The sequence below is a fragment of the Alligator mississippiensis genome, chromosome 2 (genome assembly GCF_030867095.1).
Source record: "Alligator mississippiensis isolate rAllMis1 chromosome 2, rAllMis1, whole genome shotgun sequence".
NCBI lineage: Eukaryota > Metazoa > Chordata > Crocodylia > Alligatoridae > Alligator > Alligator mississippiensis.
Genome location: NC_081825.1, coordinates 133077517 through 133096761, shown reverse-complemented (window position 1 = coordinate 133096761; position 19245 = coordinate 133077517). Strand labels below are relative to the sequence as shown.

The following is a 19245-nucleotide window of genomic DNA, read 5'->3' as shown; positions in this document are numbered from 1 at the left end:
AGTTCAGCCTTATGGAGAATCATGAAGCTCAACAAACACAGGCTCAGTTGCATGAGTAACATAACAATAGAATCAAAGTCCCTCCCACGCACCGAGCCTCAGTTATAGGAATTGTCAGCTTTAGTCCCCCAACTGATTTCTGCCAGAAGGATAAAGCATGAACAGAGGTTATCTCTAGACCAGAAGGAACCCAAGCCACATAATAGTTTAGAGATTACAAGCAGCACCTTGACTTTTACTCATATATGATTTGGAAGACAATGCAATGTACAGAGCCTGCATGCAAAGTCTATTAGCAAAACATTGATGTGCAAACAGGCAGCTGCATTTTTCACCAAATGGACCTTCCAGGTTGTTCCTTGCTGAGAGGAGAGGAATACAAGTATTCTTAGTTTCTGTTACCACCTGGAAATCCAGGAGCAGCTGAAAGTCCAGTTACTAACACAAATCAGAAATACTCCTGCCACTGATCAGGTTGCTGTAGCCATTTCGTTATTCAAGCAGCATCGCATCTATCTTACCTGGTTTAGGACCTATTAACTTTCATCCAGGCCTTGCTTTTAGGTAGAAACTAGAAAAACTGGGAGACAGCACTGTCCCAATCCAGTGAAAAGGTAAGAGAGAGCTGAGGATCATATACATCACAGTTCAAACCCTCACCGTTTCCCCTACACGGTGACCCAGGGACAACTCTACAGTACTTTACTGAAGAGTACCCTGGAGATGTATGAGCAGTTGCGAGCCCCTGGCAATGGAATCTACCAAAATGGAAATACCCGAACCTTATGGGATGCAACTCTGCTCAGCTTGGCTAAGATCTGAGTCAGGTGCTGTTACTAAGCCACCACAGGTGCTGTTACTCAGCAACCACTCGCTGGCCACATCTACATGAGATGCTGCCTGTGCAGTAACCGGACTTACTATGCAGTAACATTGCTGAACAGTTTTTGATGCTGACTGCACAGTAGCTTGTGCTGACTGCACAGTGGCATCACGCTTCATGCCATGCAACACTACTGCATCGCATCATCCTTCATGATATGCGACACTACTATCCAGTAGTAATGAGCTACAGTGCAGTCAGTATTTCTTGTAGATGTGGTCACCATGCTGAAAGCTACTCATGAACTTAAAAAAGAAAGTTGTGCAAAGTTGACAGAACCCAGCACAATGGCTGTCCCATACCAAGATCTAAAACCAACCAAGGCAAAGGAATCAGTGAAATCTGAGGACTCTAGATAACACCAAGGCTGCTGCTCCACACATTTCCATTTGCAAGGAAGTTTGAAGAACGAACAGTAGCTGATGAGATCGCCAGTGCTAGAACCTTTCCATTGGGGAAGGCAGCTTGCATAATCTCTACCAGTAACTAATTCTAGAGCCATGTGGTTTCAGTCAACCAGCTGAGAGGCATACATCCAGATTGCAGGGAGTAGTTTTTAGCTCCTGAAGTATATCCAAACTTTGGCAACCCAAACTGGCAAAAACATAGTGAGCAGCAGTGACATTTCTCTGTTACCCCACTTGACAAGCTTTTGTAGTAAAGGCCACCAAACCAGTTCAGTTCTGAATAAATGTTGATAAAGTAACTAAGGGCAGGCGAGTCTTTGGGTAGAGGCAATATCTTTTATTACACCAACTAAATAGTTAAAAAAGGTGTTCTTTGCAAGCTTTTGGACACACACATCCTTCCTCAAGCAAAAAAAAAAAAAGAGAAATTGGAAAGGATGAAAGATATGAAAGATAGTTAGAAATCCCTCACGTATGAAAAAAGCCAGTCTTTAGAAAGCTGATTTCCAGGAATGCAAAGTAACTAAGGTAAAATAAGTAAGGTCTTTATGAACAATTATAACTAAAAACAAATTGCCTCCTCCTCAAAAAAGATTAGACACCAAAGAGATGTATAACTAATTTTGCACTTTTCAAGCAAGAAAATTAACTTTAGCACTGCTTTCCTAAGGGGTCCATGAAACTATCAGAATCTAATATCACCTATCCTTCTGTGGCAAACATTTTCATTTAATCAAGGGTTACCATGAGTTTACTGACCAAGAGCACCAGTGTGTGGGTAAGGCACACTAATTTCTGTAGTTTATAGCATACCAAAATGCTGCAGCCAACATCACATTCATATATCTTTGATTCTCTAGACTCAATAATCAGGTACCCAGTTACACATAGGGTCACTGGGAGAAGCCTCTAGCATAAGTCTCACAAGAAACTTGAACTTATGACTCTGGAGTTGTAGGAAGATACCCTAATTTGCTTTGCCACTATGCTCCTGCTTCCATTTTATCAGTGACCCCCAACAAAAGAAAATCTCAGCCTTAATCATGCAGTGATGTTGCTGCTGTCTGGCCTTCTTTATCTCAAGCACATGTAAAAGAAAACTACAAATTCCTGAGTATATTAAAAGTAATTATTCCTTGTTCTTCAATAATAGCCAGATGCTAAAAAAATTCAGTATCTACTTGAAGCGCACAGATGTATTCCAAATGTCCATGTGGCAGTCATTCTGCATGTGTCAATAAACAGCTATGCTAGTATGTTTCCATAAAGAAACACTGCCTACTCAGATTTGCATGTGCAAGTGAAAAAAGCAAACGATTCTGTGGAGGCCAATCATTACACTGCAGTCCAGGAGTCCTGTACGTGTGAAACAAATGGTAAAACAAAATGTTCCATGGTGCTTGGTTTTGATACTCTATACAGAAATAAACGGAGAAAGTAGACTATCATCCCTTTGCCAACAGAGTTAAAATACCTTGGGTGTCTTACATACATGAAAGCTTAATGATGGGCTGCTTCTAACTTCAATTTGCTTGAAATTCAGTATGCACTCAAACCACTGATACATGCCTGTAAACCTGAATGTCTCCTTCACAAGCCTTAATTATTTATAGTGTATGTAGTTATTTGTGTGTCTGAGGTTAAGACACGAGACAGGAAATCAGTCTTCTCAATTATGTCTCCTTGTTTTCCTGGAACTCTTCACTATTCATACATCCAGCATTTGCAGCACCTAATAACATTCTGCAAACTTTTCACATTTGTTTAAAAATTAGGACCAGACTTTTCAACATGAGTGTCTACAGCTAGCTGCCCACCTAAATCCATATTTAAGTATATAGGGCCTGATCCATCTCCCAGCAGAGCCAAAGGAAAGGCTCTCAGCTTAGGTCAGTGGAGTCTAGATGAGGCTAAAGAATATCTATCCGAAATGTCAGAGGTGCTGAGCAGTCATAGCTCCTTCTATCTACAGGGGCTAAGCACCTCTGACAACATTTGTTTCAATGCCCAGCTTGAGGCAGCCTAACCCTTAAAACAACTGGCAGGGCAGTGTGGCACCTGATAGACTGCCTTGTTCAAAAAGGCATGAAGTAGGCCATAGCCCGTGAAAGTTCATGCATCTCTGAAGTTGATAAGATGTCACACTGCCCCATTTTCTGCCTAACTCCAGACTAACATGGCTAACTACTTCTCCTTACAACAAGTGGTAAGTCAGCATTTGTAAGAAACCATGACTGCGAACCCAGTAGAAGTTACTTTTAACTCCTTACTTTAAATTGACCTGATCTGAAGGTGACAGAGCCTCTGGAAAGACCCTGAAAGCCCAGGCAGGACATACAAAATCAGTACCATACAAAATCACACTTCTTATGCAGAAGTGAAAGAAAGGGCTTTAGGAAAGGACTAGCGAAAGAATCAGAGACTCTAACTGTTTCTTACAGCCAACCTAGAATTGCCAAGGATAAAATGCTGTGACTTACAGTTATTGAAGATGGCCTCAGCTGTTTTCTTCTTCAGATCTGAAATAAACAAAAATGTCAGCTATATACTCATTTAAATTGTTTCTACCTGTACACTCATTTAAACTCAGGACTAAACTGTACGAGTCTGGCACAGCCCAAAGTAAACAGTAGGGCTGATATACCCATTCTTATCCACTTTCCCCATTTCTTCCCTCTCTTTATATAGAATTATCTGGGCTCTAATCCAAAACCAACTTCAGTTGATGGGGCTGTTTCCATCAAATTCAATAGGCTTTGGGTCATGCTCCTTGTCTGTTGCATTAGTATTACCCGTGTTGTGCTCATGTTTTCCACTCTCCTGCTTTGTACATGGAGTGAATTTTGTTTGTTTGAAATAATGATTACCGAACATATGGTTATTAATGTCATTCTATTAAGGAATACAATAAAAAAAGGAAACAAATAAAAAAGCCTATACACAGGCATCTTAACTTGAGTGATTTTTGGCAGAGCCATGAACAATGTAAAAGGCATATTTCTTTGTGTTTTTGCTACAGTGACATGACTTATTACCAAAGATATAAGCAATGTTTTATTATTATTCACTATAGCAGAGGAGTATCAGCATAATAAAGAGGGATGAGATTTGTCTTGAAGTAAGAAGCTACTGGTGGCTTCCAACTGAGGCATAGGGGCTCGCTCCTGTGAATTCTCAACTTCTATTGAAGAAGCAGAATGACAAAGCTTTAACTAGGCTTGTGGGCAGCAAGTTTACAGAAGGGCTCAGCTCAACCTCTTCCATTAAAAACATTGTTCCTTGTTGGGCTGTACCATGAGAATGATGGAGCCGCTTGGTCCACAGCCTGTCTGGTCACTTCATCTAGATGTTTGGCGGGGATTTAAAAGCTTTGGATCACCAGTCATTTGCCACTGGTTTCAAATATAATAAGTATATAGCTCAAAGTTCATAATGTGATATCTGATTATCATAATAGTATTAGTTCTCTCCTGGTTGCCAGCCAAATGAAAGTGACACCAAAAGAGCACACCTGTTTTTTACAAGATGTTTTCAACTTTTCTTCCTAGTAAATATTGACAATAGTAAATTTTTAGCAACCCTCTGGGTGGAGAGGCATTTCCCTATCAAGGCCTAAGTATAAAGCTGTCAATTACCAAGACTTCAATTAGATTGCAAAACTAGTCATGCAGACAAAAGAAGCAGACAGCTTGTTGAAGCATAGTGCCAAAAGCAATGCAATTGGCATGTTTTTATTGAGCTGTACAGTCTATGAGTCAGATAGGTATATTGCAAGGAAATATTTCCTTTCTGTGTCCCTTTCTGACAGCTGCCTAACATATCTGTGTTGGAAAAACAAAAGCCTTATGTTGGCCAAGGGTGTATCATTCCTGCCTTTATGTAGGGGTTAAACCAGATGACCCTTAATGTCTCTTCCAAGTATATGATTCTCTATGACCAAGTCTGAGATAAGCTTGTTGATATCAAGTGGGATTACATGGGTTTAAGCAAAGTAAGAACTTGGCTCCTTGGTTTTTACCTTCTGAGGAATGCATAAAAATCTATAGGGAGCTCTCTTCAATGTACAGCTTCTTTTTTAGCATGTTTTATAGTTCTCCAGGACAATGCAGCTGAGGCAATGATATGTCTATCTGCTGCTGAAGAAAGTGGTGCAATGAGACCTGAGAGCAAAATACCCGAGCGTACTTACTGAATATCAGAAGTATTACTTTTGTTTTAGGACAATCAAGGCTCTCTGTTAAATGCATGGTGTTCACCCATACCTTCTATACTCAAGGCAAGAAGGGAGGTGGAATAAGAAACTTGATGGTGGTATTCTCTGCCTAATGTCCCTCTGGATAGAGAGATGCCTTGTGTGCCCAGGTTAGCTCGTGTTAGGGCTGCTTTGAGTCTCTAAAATGAGACAAGCAGTTATTGCATTGTAAAGAATTGGGGATCAAACATTTCAGACTCATTCATGTAAAGTTAAGCAACAAGGCTGAATAATACAAAACCAGGAGGGCTGAAGTCAGGAACACAGGAGCCTGAAATATGCAATCTAATTTCTGCAGTGTTGAATCCTTGTTAGGTCCCATCTAAGTTAACAGGACCTGTTGGGTAGTGTAGACTATTGTAAATCCTAAGTTGCTTAATGGCAATATTGTATAGCATTTGCTTGTATTTACTTGACCCAAGTTTGGGTAAGAGAAGAGGCGGCAAAGGAAATGAGCAGAGGGAAGAATCTCAGATGTACAAATAATTTTAGAAAGTTCAAGAAAGACAGATCAAAAGAAGACGGTTAAAAGTCGCTTAGAGTGTATTTAGTGGTTTTATGCCAGCTAGATCTGATTTTAGATCCTTGACTACACTTGACTAGACTTGATACATCTTAAATAGGAAATAAAAATAGGCATATGAATATTAATTGGAGTAGAACGTATAAGGAACATTTTAATACTTTTTAGCTGTATTAAAGTTTTGATCATTAGCCAGGTAATAGAGTATAAAAATATAGATCCACTTTGGGATTTTTGTTTTTCAGTCTTGAACAACAGTCTTTCTGTATTATCCATCTGCATGTGTACTTGCTTAGTACTTTTTTCCTAACAGGCTGGCCACCTAAGCCTTTAGGACTTTTTTTTTCTATTCAACTTTATTTATATTTATGCTTATGAGTATTTAATTTTGATGGGGCTGGCCCTTTGAACCATTCTTGAGTCCCAGAATATCTCTGGGGGTCAACAGCACTTGATACCATTGACAAACAGGAATTGGCCCAGCTCCATTTTGATTGGGTTGTCTTAGCTTCAAAAAATGTTTGAAGATTTGGGCCATAATTCTCTTCCTCCTCCCAACTTGGTGGTTCCTTTTAATTCAGTGAACGTAATAGATGTAAAAGGGAAAGGACTGAACAGCCTCTCAAAGCAAATCCAGAGTGGGAACATCTACACCTTCCTTAATGCACTTTTCCTAATGCACATTACATTTAGTACCTCCAATGTGACGTACTAAATAAATACGCATTAAGCTGCCCTAATGCGCAGTAGCAAAAGCACACACTAAGCACATACTGCTTAATGAACAGTAGCCTATTTTACTATGCATTAACATATTAGCACTATTTTTATGCAATGCTTTAATGCACAGACGTGCCTGGTGTGGCCTGTAGCAGAATAATTGCACAGTGCCCTGTCAACACTCCATAAGCCCTGTCTCTAAGGGATGCAAGAGGAGTAAGCTTCTATGCTGTGGGCCAAACAACTGCCCTGAACTTGCAAGAATAACTCCTTATTCCATGTTTGTGAAAATGGCATTTGGACATGTACTGTGATCCCAAAACAAAATGTAAGTAATATTTACATTACCTGGCCACAAGGTGGCACTTAATAGTGACAGCGTAATAAACCATGTTTAGTAAATAGAGAGGACAAAAAAGTCAGGTGCAATTCAATCTTTCTGAATTGGGATTTAGTTCCTACTTATGCAATCTACTTTCATTATCATAGCAGTTTTGCATATATAACAGATTACAATACACTGAAAACCATTGTGTAAATGATTAACTTCAATTCCCTACAAAACAGATTATTAAGGAATTTCATTATTTTTCTTTTGTAATTAGGTGTACTTAGGCAGAGTGAGCATACATAAAAATGAGAAAAGCATACATTTATATTACTAATAGGTTCTTACAGATAAGTAATTAAGGCTGGGATTTTCTAATGGGATGAAGGAAGCAAGGTGCCCTATTGCTGCTGGCATGTTTTTAAACAACTCACCCTAACCACTAGGTTAGGGCTAGGGACAGACATTACATGTAAACTGGTTTAAATGATCAGAAACTGGTTTAAACCTGTAACTGAACAGATGTTCAGTGAACATAAACCAGTTTGAAAATGGCTGAAATGGTTTGAGATAAACCTGGTTGAATGTAGGTTAACTGATTTGGGTCAAACCAGTTTATGCAATGTCTGTCCCAGACTCCTTCCTAGTTTAACTTAAACCAGACTGCCCCAGCATCCCGGCATGCTCTCTAAGCTGGGCTCTCTGCTCCACAGCAGAGCTGGCCCCTCTTCTCTGCTCCCTGGCTGTAGTTCTGGCAGAGATTGCAAGCGCTTCCCCCTGCTCCCTCCCACCCCTCCCCTCCCCACTTCCTGCGAAGCAGGGATTCCCCCCTCCCTTCTGTTTATACAGACATTCCTCAGCATTAGCTAGCATACCACATGCTGGCTACCATCCATGCTGTGGGAGACAGAACTGTGTCTGCTTAAGGCTTCTTGGAGTTAATCAACAGGTAGCTGTCCCTCCATTTCTTCCTTGGAAAAAGTTGTTTAGGAAGCACTTGAACTAATGAGAGAGGCTTTGTTTTCTGATGGGGTGATAAATGCTGATAACAGAGCTGATAAATGCTTTGTTATCAAGGAGAGGGGGGGAACCCCATCCTTGTCAGAGCATCCTGCTGGGGCCTGGCCATGCCCCTCCTCAGCTCCACATTGTGAAAGGGAAGGGAGGGTTGTTCTAGTGCCCCCTGGCTTCTAGCCTAAGCCATTGCAGGCATGTGCCTGCACTTCTGGGATGTCTGTGCTGTTACAAACCGGTTTTGCCTAGCCAGGTTAGACTAACCTACAAAGATTTAATCAATTCAGGTTCAGGCTTTTTGAATGCCTGTCCCTAGCCTGCAAGTTTCAGAGGTACAATCATTTCTGAGTTCTGCAAAATAACCCTGCACAATAAATATTTTTGCTCCTCACTGAGGAGTTCAGGGATGGTATGCAAAGACAAATATTATCATAGTTTCATACCTCTAAATGATATTTTTGTCTCAGTACTGGGAAAGCTAGTTTTTTGCCTGCTACTGAAGTTCTGTTTAGTTAGAGAGGCCACTGCATGTATGAAAGAAAACAGAATAAGTGGCAAAACACCCACTGACTTAAAGGGAACAAAGGTTTCATTGAGGTCATTTAAATATTGCAAGTGAATGCACTATTAGGAAGGGTCATGCATTTCAATATATGGAGGGTTAAAGATGGCTCTATACTTTAAAAATGAAAAATCTTTTTATCTTTCTATTTCTAAAATCCAACATAACTTGGAACAGGCAAGTGCATTATCTTCTAGGCACACACATTTCCATTTTGCCTCCACTAGAACCTTTACTTTGCCCAATTATTTCTGCATGCAGTTTTGCCAAAATAGCATCTGAATCTGTACTTTAAAGGCAATTTGACAAAGTAGCTTGCTACCCTATAGCTGAAAATGTTCTGGATACTTTGTTTACGCCACTGATATCATCCACATAAGCAGGGTAGAGATGATTTTCAACTGAAATGCTAAAAAAAGGAAGAAAAACAGACATTGAAGCCATCACCCATCCCCTTTGGGGCAAGCATATGAAGCAGCCATATTTGCACTCCATACTGTTTCTTTTCTGTATTGTGGAATCATAGAAAAATGGGTTGGAAGAGACCTCAAGATGCAAGGCAGGAACATCCCAGTTGGGCTCCCAAGGGAGGTGGTGCTCTCCCCTACCCTGGGGGTCTTCAAGAGGAGATTAGGTAGGCATCTAGCTGGGGTCATCTAAACCCAGCACTCTTTCCTGCCTATGCAGGGGGTCAGACTCGATGATCTATTGAGGTCCCTTCCGACCCTAATATCTATGAATCTATGAATCTATGATGTGTGGGCTAGCCTGTTTAATACATGGCATCCCTAAATGTTTGCCCAGTACCCATACTGAATGTACATTAAAACTTTCTGAATGAGGAAAAAAGGTATCTAGCATTTCTCCTACCACATATTACTTTGGGGCGCAGACAGGAGTGACAATTTTTGCCTGATCTGGCCACAGAAAGTAGTTTATAGCTGTGACCAAACACAAGTGCATGACTGCAGGTAGCTTAAAAAATGGCTGATCAAGTGAAAATCTGACCCCTCGTTGCATTAGGTATCAGATAAAGACATTTCAATGTGTAGCATCTTTTGTAACTTGTGTCTGCGGAGCTCCCAGCCTGTCACTGTTTTCAGAATGGGAGGGGGGGGAAAGGGAGTAGAGGGAGTTCTGGGAGTTTTTCAGCTCTCACTGCAGGGTGGGGCAGGTGTATTGGAGCCCGCACCCCTCAGGTGTGGGGGGGGCTCAAATTTTCCCACCCCACCCTTCAGCACTGGCTGGGAAATCCCAAAAAGGAGCTCCCTCCACTGCCTTTCCCCACTCCCATTCTGAAAACAGCAAGCACTGGCAGACAGCTGTGGCCATTGCTATGGGACCCTGGCTGCAGGCTCCCAGCTCCAGCTAGACCCTCCCCCCTAAATCAGCAGTGAACTTCTGTTTGGTCTGGGGTAACACTCAGAATGCTTTACAGAAAACATTCTGAGTTTCAGCGGGGAACTGAACTTCTGTCCCTTTCATCCTTTTAGATTCCAGCCTGACTAGAAGCAAAAGTGCCTAGATACCATGCAGCCAAATGATCTTCATTGCTGCCTATCAATATATGATCAGTATTTTTAACCAGACTGAAAATGACTACTGAAAATCTCAGGGTGGGAACTCAGCAGTTTTACAGATTTAACTTTTAAGCACTTGCATAACTGTTAGACTGCAAGTAAGCACACTGCAGAATGAGGGCTATAAAACAGTCTAGAAGGGGAAAATGGAATTTAACAAGCCATCCAATACTGAGGGTTATCATCTGAATGAAATCCCTCCTTAACTTTGGCTTGGAAATAGGAAATTGATCTCCACCACATGTCTGAAGAGGGCCTGGCTGCCCAGGGTACATCTATACTGCTACTACAGGGCTCCAAATGGTGGTCTCATAAAGCCCATCCTGCTTACCTACTCCCACAGTGAAGCCTGCCTGAGGGAGCCCTTTGCTGCTGCTCTCAAGCCCACAGGACACAAAATGCTGAGTGTGACGGAAGGAGGCACCCTTCAGGTGGCTTCATTGCTTCATGTTTGGGTTTGACTCATGCAGATTGGGTGTGGTGGCAGCACACTCTGGAGTGCCACACAATTACTGATGTGCCCAAAATGAAAGAAAACTTTCCTGTGGACTTCTGCAAACTCAGCACCTTGGATAAACTGCCCAATTTGTCTTGGTCATTATCTACCTGGGCCTTGCTAGCAAGTTACCATAGTGGCATGAGAAAAATCAGAACTCCTGAGTAGCAAATGCAGGACCAAACTCTGTCTCTGCTACCATAGGGAGGGGGAGTACTAAATGTAATAGGATTGACATGGTTCTGCTGGGGAAGAACAGATCACAGAAAAGCTGCTTAGCAGCCTGAACTGTAGGAAGTGCCCAGCTGCTGGGTTAGGTTGAAGAATTCCTGCTCCACGGTCCTTCTGTGCAATATGTCATTACTACAGGGTTGGGGGAATATCTATCTCACTATACCTTATGCCTTCTACAGACTGTGCATTTCTGATATAGCGCCATTGTTATCATGAATGCCATGTGCCCCCGGAGGTTGGGCGGGCACAGCAAGCTCCCGCAGGCAGTGGCGGCACTGTTGGCTGCGGAGAAGCAGTGAGCTCCTGCAGGCAGTTGCAGCACTGTCAGTGGCAGGGTGGGGGTGGGGATTTGGTGAGTGCCAACCAGTGGTTGGTGACCACCCACAGACACCACCGGCAGTGTTGGCAGCAGCCAGCAGCAATCAGAGACTGCCCATAGACGCTGCCAGTGGTGGTGGTGGGGGTGGCGAGGAGGTGCACTGCCAAGCTCAGGGGGTACACGTGCACCTGCATGCACCCCCTACGTGTCGCCAACGATTGCCATAATTACTTCCTCCAGAGGTGACCCTAAGTTACTTCTCATGACATTCAGCCTTGCCTCAGATGGATCAGATATGCTAATCTATACTTAAAGGCAACTAAACCAAGCAATATATCTTCCAGCCATTCCTTTCTTGAGGTCCACAAATTTTGTACTCCAGTTCCATGTACAGAGGCTCAACAATCAGTCCCCTTTCCAAGAGCCTGGCTTCTTTCTTGGTTTCACTTTTCCCATTGGCAGATCAATGAGGAGGAAGGATGGTGGGTAGGGTGTCTGGGACTCAGAAGATCAGGTTTACCTCCTTGCTATGCTGTGCACTGTAAGAAGCGCTTAGCTTCTTCATGCTTTAATTCCGTATCCGTACAATGGACTAATACCACTGTACTGCCTTCCAGGACTCTTCCAAGAGTAATTATGTGAAAGATTGCTAGGTGCTCAGAAACTGGTAATGGGGGCCATAGAAGCACCTTAAGTCCTGAACAGACTAACAGAGGGATGGCCTACCTGTAGCATGCATGCCACAAGTGACACAGGTAGCCACTGTGTGTGGCTTACCACAGATCAAAGGAAGGGCAGGCAGCACAGTGGCAGATAGAGAAGGGAACAGAAAATAGAGCAGCAGGTCAAGGAGGGAGTATAGGGCAGAGAGTAGAAAGCAGAGCAGAAGATTGGACAGGAGAAGGGGATTGAAGTGGCACTCAGGAAAGCACTAAGGGCTTAATTTGTAGCATGCCTGCCAAATGGTTGGTCCCTACTAGACTAACACATGGCTTGGTATACTTTCTGTAGGTTTGATACACCAATCTAAATTATATTGGAATTGGGAAAGAACTGGACACGAATTATTCTGGGGTGGTTGCAGATACTGACTACTATTACTTGGTGGAGGAGGAGCTGTTTGCCTTAGCATGTGACTTCCTCAGGAAGGACACAGAGAGACACTATCTAAACCATTATACCTTACATTGGTGGAGTTTGGCCCTGTTTTTTTCAAATATAATTCTCCATAGTTTAGGTGATGTTATTCTGGCTTAGTGCTGTGCATCATCTGTCTGCTAGTTTTATACACTAATGTGATGCCAATCTAAATGGGTTATTTGTTCAGGCCCTTAGACTCAAGTTGTGTTTTTGCCTCCTGTGGTAGCAGTAGCATTTCGGAGAATACATATACCAGGTCCTAGTGGAAAGAAGAATGAGCTTTTGGGAAGGAAGATAAAGTCATTCTGCTATGTGTTCCTGAAATATACACTTAATCTTAGGCTGAACCAAAAAAAAAAAAAATCAGTGTCACTTCTGATTCTGCTTTATTTGAACCTGATTTTCATCCTGAAAGTTAAGTAATTTTGTGAAAACACCCTGAGGCAAATCAAGTGTAGATGATATGATTCTCTGTACATGTTCCACAAACACTCTTTGAATATGGATGAGGCAAAGAAGAGGGAACCATGACAAAGAAGACAAACAGGAGGTACGGTAGGGTGGCACCTTAAAGACTATCTGGTTCAGAGATGCTTGACTTTTCCAAGGCAACAACCTACTTCATTAAGTGCTGTGAAGTAAGACAAAGTATCTCTTAATCCCCATATGGCAGAGGGTTCCCATGGATTGCCCTTTCCAATCTTGTTGATGTCTGCGCATGTTACACACAGATCTATATTTTTTTCCTCATCCACTGAATTTTAATCTTATACCGCTCAGCTTTCTACTTACAAAAACTGTCTCTTTCTTTAACATAAATATAGTGGTCACATTATATTAAGGTTCCCTTTAGACAGGGTGAATGAATGATCAATACATGTTACAAGGATGCACATGAATATTGTGTTATCTAGTGTTAGGAATGCAGCAGAAATGGCTGCAGACTTATAAGCAACTTACTGAACTTTATAACAATGGATTAAACATTATTTAAACATCCATGAATCACCCCCATATAAGTTATTCATAATTGATATTAAGTGTGACAAATTTATCTATACAAATCTGATGCCAATTTAATGAAAATAGTTTACTTCAGGCACACTGCACCAAGACACTGGATTTTGGAGAAACTTTAATTGTGGTTGAAAAAAAAGAACCTCCCACTGTCTCTCATTTGTGTTAGTTTTGTCTTGTATTCTCTCTACCTGTCTGTACATATGTCTATAATGCTGAGCCTTTCATTTGGCCTCTCTCTTTCCTGTCCATGTAAAGGTTTGGAAATTTCAATTATTCTCTTTAAATAACTCTGGGCATGTTTACATGTGACACTATGTTGCCATAGCAATGTGCTATGGCGACATAGCATTGGCAGGCACAAACTGTGACGCCAAGGCTACAGTGGTGTCCCTATAGCACCATTGTTACTGTACCGTCATTTAGTACTAAAGGAAGTACAAAATGACAGCGCCAAAAGCAAGTAGTAAATGATAGTGCAGCAACAGCCTATACTGTGCTGTACCAGTGGTGCATGGTTATTTTTAGCCGCTACATCACTGTAGCTGTGGCATCATGGCAGGAAACCAAATGCACCCTCAGAGATGGGACTCAGTAAAACATTCATCAAAAACTGAGGTCAGCTAACTCACTTGCATGGTTCCTAAGGACAAGTGGAAACATCTGCCTCCTAATGCTAGGCTCTGTGGGTACATCTACACATGCACTTAACTGTGCAGCAGACTAATTTGTTGCAGTGTAAAGCATCACAGTCTACACGTGCAATGCTATTAGAGTGAAACAAACTAATTTTCACCACCATTAAGATAGTACTGTTGGGGACAGTTCTGTCTTACAATGGTGAAAATAACTGCCTAAATGCTCATGTAAATGATGACGCAGGCAGCCGTGGGCCAGACACCGACCTGCCACCTAGCCACAGGGCTTCATGTGCTGGGGCACTCTCATACCCCAGCCAGTCCCTCTGCCAGCTTCCAGAGCCTGGGGCTGACCCCCTGAGCCCCCTGCCAGCTTGGGGCTTACCTGCCTCAGCTCAAACTGCTGCGGTCTCAGGCGCATCTGCATGTGCACCCTAGACCACAGCAGTTTGAGCACGTGCAATTCAGGTGCTGTGATAAACGCCAGCGCAAACTCTGCTGGAGTTCATCACGTTCATCACGTGTAGATGCAACCTATGTTTCTAAAGAACCTAAGCAAATGCTGAGTGCTAGATAAATAAATAAAAATAATGACAGATGACTTGTTGTTTGAAAGCAATTAATGACATGTTGCATATGGCCAAAGCCTGTGGCTTTGGGACAGATGGCAGTACTTTCTGCTCACTATGGAGCAGTGCCAGAGATCTTCCAACCATCTTTCTCATGGCAAGAACATGTAGCCAGCTATACACTTTTCAGGGCAAGATGCCAGAAAGGGGAAAAATGGGATGGTGACAGTCGGTGCTGTAGCAAGGGGGGGATGAGTGGGGCGACCGCCCCAGGTGCCGAATCAAAGGAGTGCCAACAGGCGCTGTCCAGCCGGGGCAGGGCGTGGGACAGAGCCGCATGTGGCTCATTTTGGGGGGTGTGGGGATGGGAGAAGGGTGGCTCCCACCACTGTGTGCACTCCCAGGCAAGCATGCGTGGGGCATGTGCCTCTTGGACCTGTGTGCGGGGCAAGGGCAGGCTGCTGCTGCAGGGTTTGCCCTGGGCACCAAACTTCACTGCTACGGCACTGGTGACTGCCTTGCTATTTGGGTCCACTGCTACCATGGGGATCCTGGCTATGAGCTGACTCCACTTTCTGTCCTGCAGACTGAACCCATATCTATTTACACACATGTTTCTCTGCTGCAAGGGTTTCTGGTGGAAGACAGCAACTACCACCACCAAGTTTTCAGGAAGCGCGCACACACACTTGTGGCTCCACTACAGAAATTATGCCACCAAAGTACAAATCAGTAGTGTAATGAAGTGGGGTAGAGGGAGACTATACCACCAACTCCAGGTGCTGGACCTAGGGGGAGTGCAAAAAGAGCAGCAGCTGTGCTGCTGGAATTGCTGCTACCATACCAGCAACACAGTTAGGCCTCTGGTCCAAAGTGTGCCTTGGGAAGACACTAGCAAGTGAATGGACTGTGACAGCTGAAGGCATGGAGGTGTCCACATACAACTTCAGCCAGTTGTTGGGCAGTGACAGAAATGGGTAACTTCACCCAGACTGAGGGGTTCTGTTCCCACAGAGAGGTTTTGAATGTGAATTGGAGTTCTGCCAGGAAAACCTTCAATTTGTAAACTATATAGAGCCAGGGGAAAGAAATCTGGGCCTCTCTGGTGCCAGTGCTAAGGGGAGGAAGGAACTGGACCATGGTTCACATTATTGCTGCAATGCCAGGGGGAGAATTAATCTTATCTCAGGTGTTTCAAAGGCAGTGATATGCGCATTTGGCCATGAATGATATCTTCCATTTCCACTGTTGGTTTGGTTAAAAATGGGCCCTAGTTTGGTTGCAGCCATCTGAGAAGAGGCAGTAGGAACTACTGAGGCAGCCTAGAACCCTCAAAAGAAGAGGGGCTTCTAAGTGGACCTTTAGGAAGATTCAGGGTATTAAGAAGTCAAACATCCAAGAGATTCTAGATCTAGCTCTCTTTCTATGGCATCTATTAAGTATCCAAAATACCATTATCTTTTTGCTGCAAACATATGAATAGATTAGTAAAATATCACTATTTTTTTCCAGTATGCTTACCATCCACACTGTGGAACAGGTGGTAAATTTTCCTGCTAGCTCTCAAAGCTACCCATGACCATGTCTGCAAGAACATAGATGATGCACCAGACTGACAGACAGCTTATTCCAGCTGCTCCCAAGAGCAAGCAGTTTTGCACTGAGTACAAGTTGAGACATGGTGCTGAACAACAAGATGATTAGATGCAGGGTTGAAGATTTACTCATTCTCCTTATCGGATCCTCTTAGCCTGCCATTCAAATGAGGACCTGCCCTGGATTTTTAGTAGGTGTTCAATCACATAGTTCTACTGCGTTATATCCTGACCCAAAACTATGGTTTTTGGTAACACATACACAGTGACAGTTTTCAGAAGTTGTTAAGAAAGTGGCTAGCAATGGCCTTATCACTTGCAGCCTCAAGGCCTTATGACCTCAAGTGATAAAAACCACTAGAGTTGGAATTATATAGAATAAATGCAGGGATAGAGCTGGCAGGCAAAACCAAGATATTTTTTTGATTTCCATGATCTTCCAAAGTTCAGCTGTAAGTTTTGGCTTCTCCCTGTTGCAGGGGAGAGGATGAAACCTCAAACTGAGCTCTAATGCAGGATCTGGATTCCAAATCTCCCTCTCCTTCAAGGATATAATAGGGCATTCAGCTGTATAATGCTGTAACATAACAAGAAACTCTTGCCCTTGTTATTTGGAGGGTTTAAGTGGGTAAAGGGCCAGGGATCAGGCACCTAATGAGGCAGTTAGCTGCATCTGGCATTGGGGAAAGGGAGACAGGGGGCTGGGCTGAGGAATATAAACGCAGTCCCTGAGCTGGAAGGGGGACAATCTGGCCCAGCAGGCTGCAGGGTAAGGAGTTCTTGCCTAAGGTGGTTTCCGGAGGAGGACTGACCAGTGTCCACGCAGTGCCAGAGAGCTGTGGATAAGAAGCCAAGGAGAACTCTTAGGCTGCAGGGAAGTATTAATCCAAGATTATGAAAAATTTGTTATTTATTTTGTATTTATGCTTTGGTTAGGTCAACTGGTAGACTGGGAGTGGCTATAAGAGGTGATGAGGAGACCACAGACAAGGGTGCTTCCGGATGTTCCTCTGCAATAAGTACCAGAGGTCAAGCCCTGAGACAGGGCAGCAGAGAATACAGAGGTGCAAGTGGACCCCAAGAAAGGGATTGCTAAACCCTGAAGGTTGAGGTCTTGAACAGCGGGTCCAGGCAAAAGGTGTGTCCAGAGAGGAAAATGGGGTTGAAGGTGTGACAGCTGAGTCCCTGACAAGTGCCCCACTAACCTATAGGGCATGTCTTCTTAAAAGGGAAGTATTGTGAGAAGGCAAAAGGTCCCAGGTTTGGTCAATCAGGGTGGACAGAACAGCTTACCACATGAGGTGACTACCGCCCCTCAAGGACCCCTCCCATCAGTAGTAAATAACATCAAAGGCATGACAGGAGGCAAGGCAGGATTGGGAAGAAACCATCAAGTGGGGCGTACCTCTCCCAGTATTACAAATGCTCACCTATGCCTATCTGTATTTCTAAAGAAACACTATAAATTTGACTGTTTTCTGGGATTGTTAGACCTGCTTAACACACATTACTTGACCAAGAAGGATCTCTTACTCTTCTCTTCTAGAAACAACAGAGTATTTCATATGTTGACTTTCTGTCCTGAAGGAAAATTGCACAAGAATATTCCTGCCCCAAGTACTAGAACTATCCTATGGCCACCACTTTAAATGCAGACTAGAATATTTAAGAAAAGTAACAAAGTTGACCTGTAGTATTTCGTTTTCGGCTTTTGGAGTAATTGGATAACTTTAGAATGCATCTTTCGAGAAGATGTCTTTTATTGAATCTGAATATTTAATGCACGATCTAATTCCACATAATTAGTTAGTTACCAACTAGAAACTATTTTAAAACTCGACTGCTTGGGCACAATGTGTGTGTGTCAGTTAGATTAAATGATTTTATTTAACTCCCATCACTTACCAGATTCTGAATTTAAGCAGTTGGGCAGGCAACTGTTACAGGATGTTATAGTCCCCTCCTATAGTTTGGAGGGAATTGAAATCTATCCAAATTCACAAATCCATCTCTTGTCCTTGGAAATCCCTTTTTAGAACCAGTCTATTTCTACTTGACCTAGAAATAATTTCAGTCTGCCACTCAACAAACTGGCAGCTGCTTGAAACGACTGACTCCCACCTAATGGAAAGGCACATCTCTCCCCTATTACTTGGCCCTTTTTCCTCCCTTGCCACCACAATTTGTCATATGTTGTTGTTCACCTGCTACATATGGTTGAAATAGTCCTGTGAGCTCTCTAAATCAGAGGCCTCTTGTTATTTGTTCACCCGTGACTTCTGCAACGGCCTAACTGGAATAAGAACAATACAAAGACATGACATTCTTGCTCCATTGTGGAGGTGTAATTGGTCAAGATTCCAAACAAGTGGTGTGATTTCAACTATGAAAACTGGCTTGTTTCTGAGGAAGTACTTGACAGGTGTCAGCTTATATTCATGCCTTATGCAACTCCTGCTAGACAGTCCATCTATTGTGAGAGCTGGGAGAAGGAAGAAGAGACAAACTGGTCGTTTGACCCTGAATCCAACAAGCATGAGCTCTGACTCAGTGCCATTATTAGCATTATTCCAGCATAGCCACCTGTCCTTCACTTACTTGCCACAGTCTAAAAGACACTGGTAAGGAAAAACAGAGTAATACAACGCATCAATTGGGACTGTATCATCTCAAGGAGAACTTTGGGTGGGCATGCCAGGAATGCTAAACAACAGATGTATTAAGCTCTTCTTGTGTCCAGTAATTCATCCTGAGGCAGTTTAACCCCTGCCCCCATTCTTCCCCCAAATAGAGTAAATAAAGTGCAACCTAATTCACATCAAAAGCCCAAAGGCCAGATCGTATTCTTCCACTGAGGTGTCTAAGTGGCACTAAGTGTGATGCTGTTCCACCTTGCTCAAGTCTCTGAAAAATCATTAGAGCATCTAGATGAAGGGAACGCTTCATCTTCTCCTTAAGGTGTAAGTTG

At 42.9% G+C, this 19245-nt stretch overlaps 1 protein-coding gene across 1 annotated transcript in view; it reads right to left on the bottom strand.

Annotated features, from left to right (window-relative positions):
- LOC102566451 (transmembrane protease serine 11C) overlaps positions 1 to 19245 on the bottom strand; it is a 59425-nt gene that overhangs the window by 3697 nt on the left and 36483 nt on the right. Inside the window, exons 5-6 of the mRNA XM_059721304.1 lie at positions 9047 to 9098; positions 3771 to 3831 (exon numbers count right to left, since the gene is read on the bottom strand). Of these exons, the coding sequence (XP_059577287.1) occupies positions 3771 to 3831; positions 9047 to 9098 (113 nt within the window). The remainder of the gene's footprint in view (positions 1 to 3770; positions 3832 to 9046; positions 9099 to 19245) is intronic.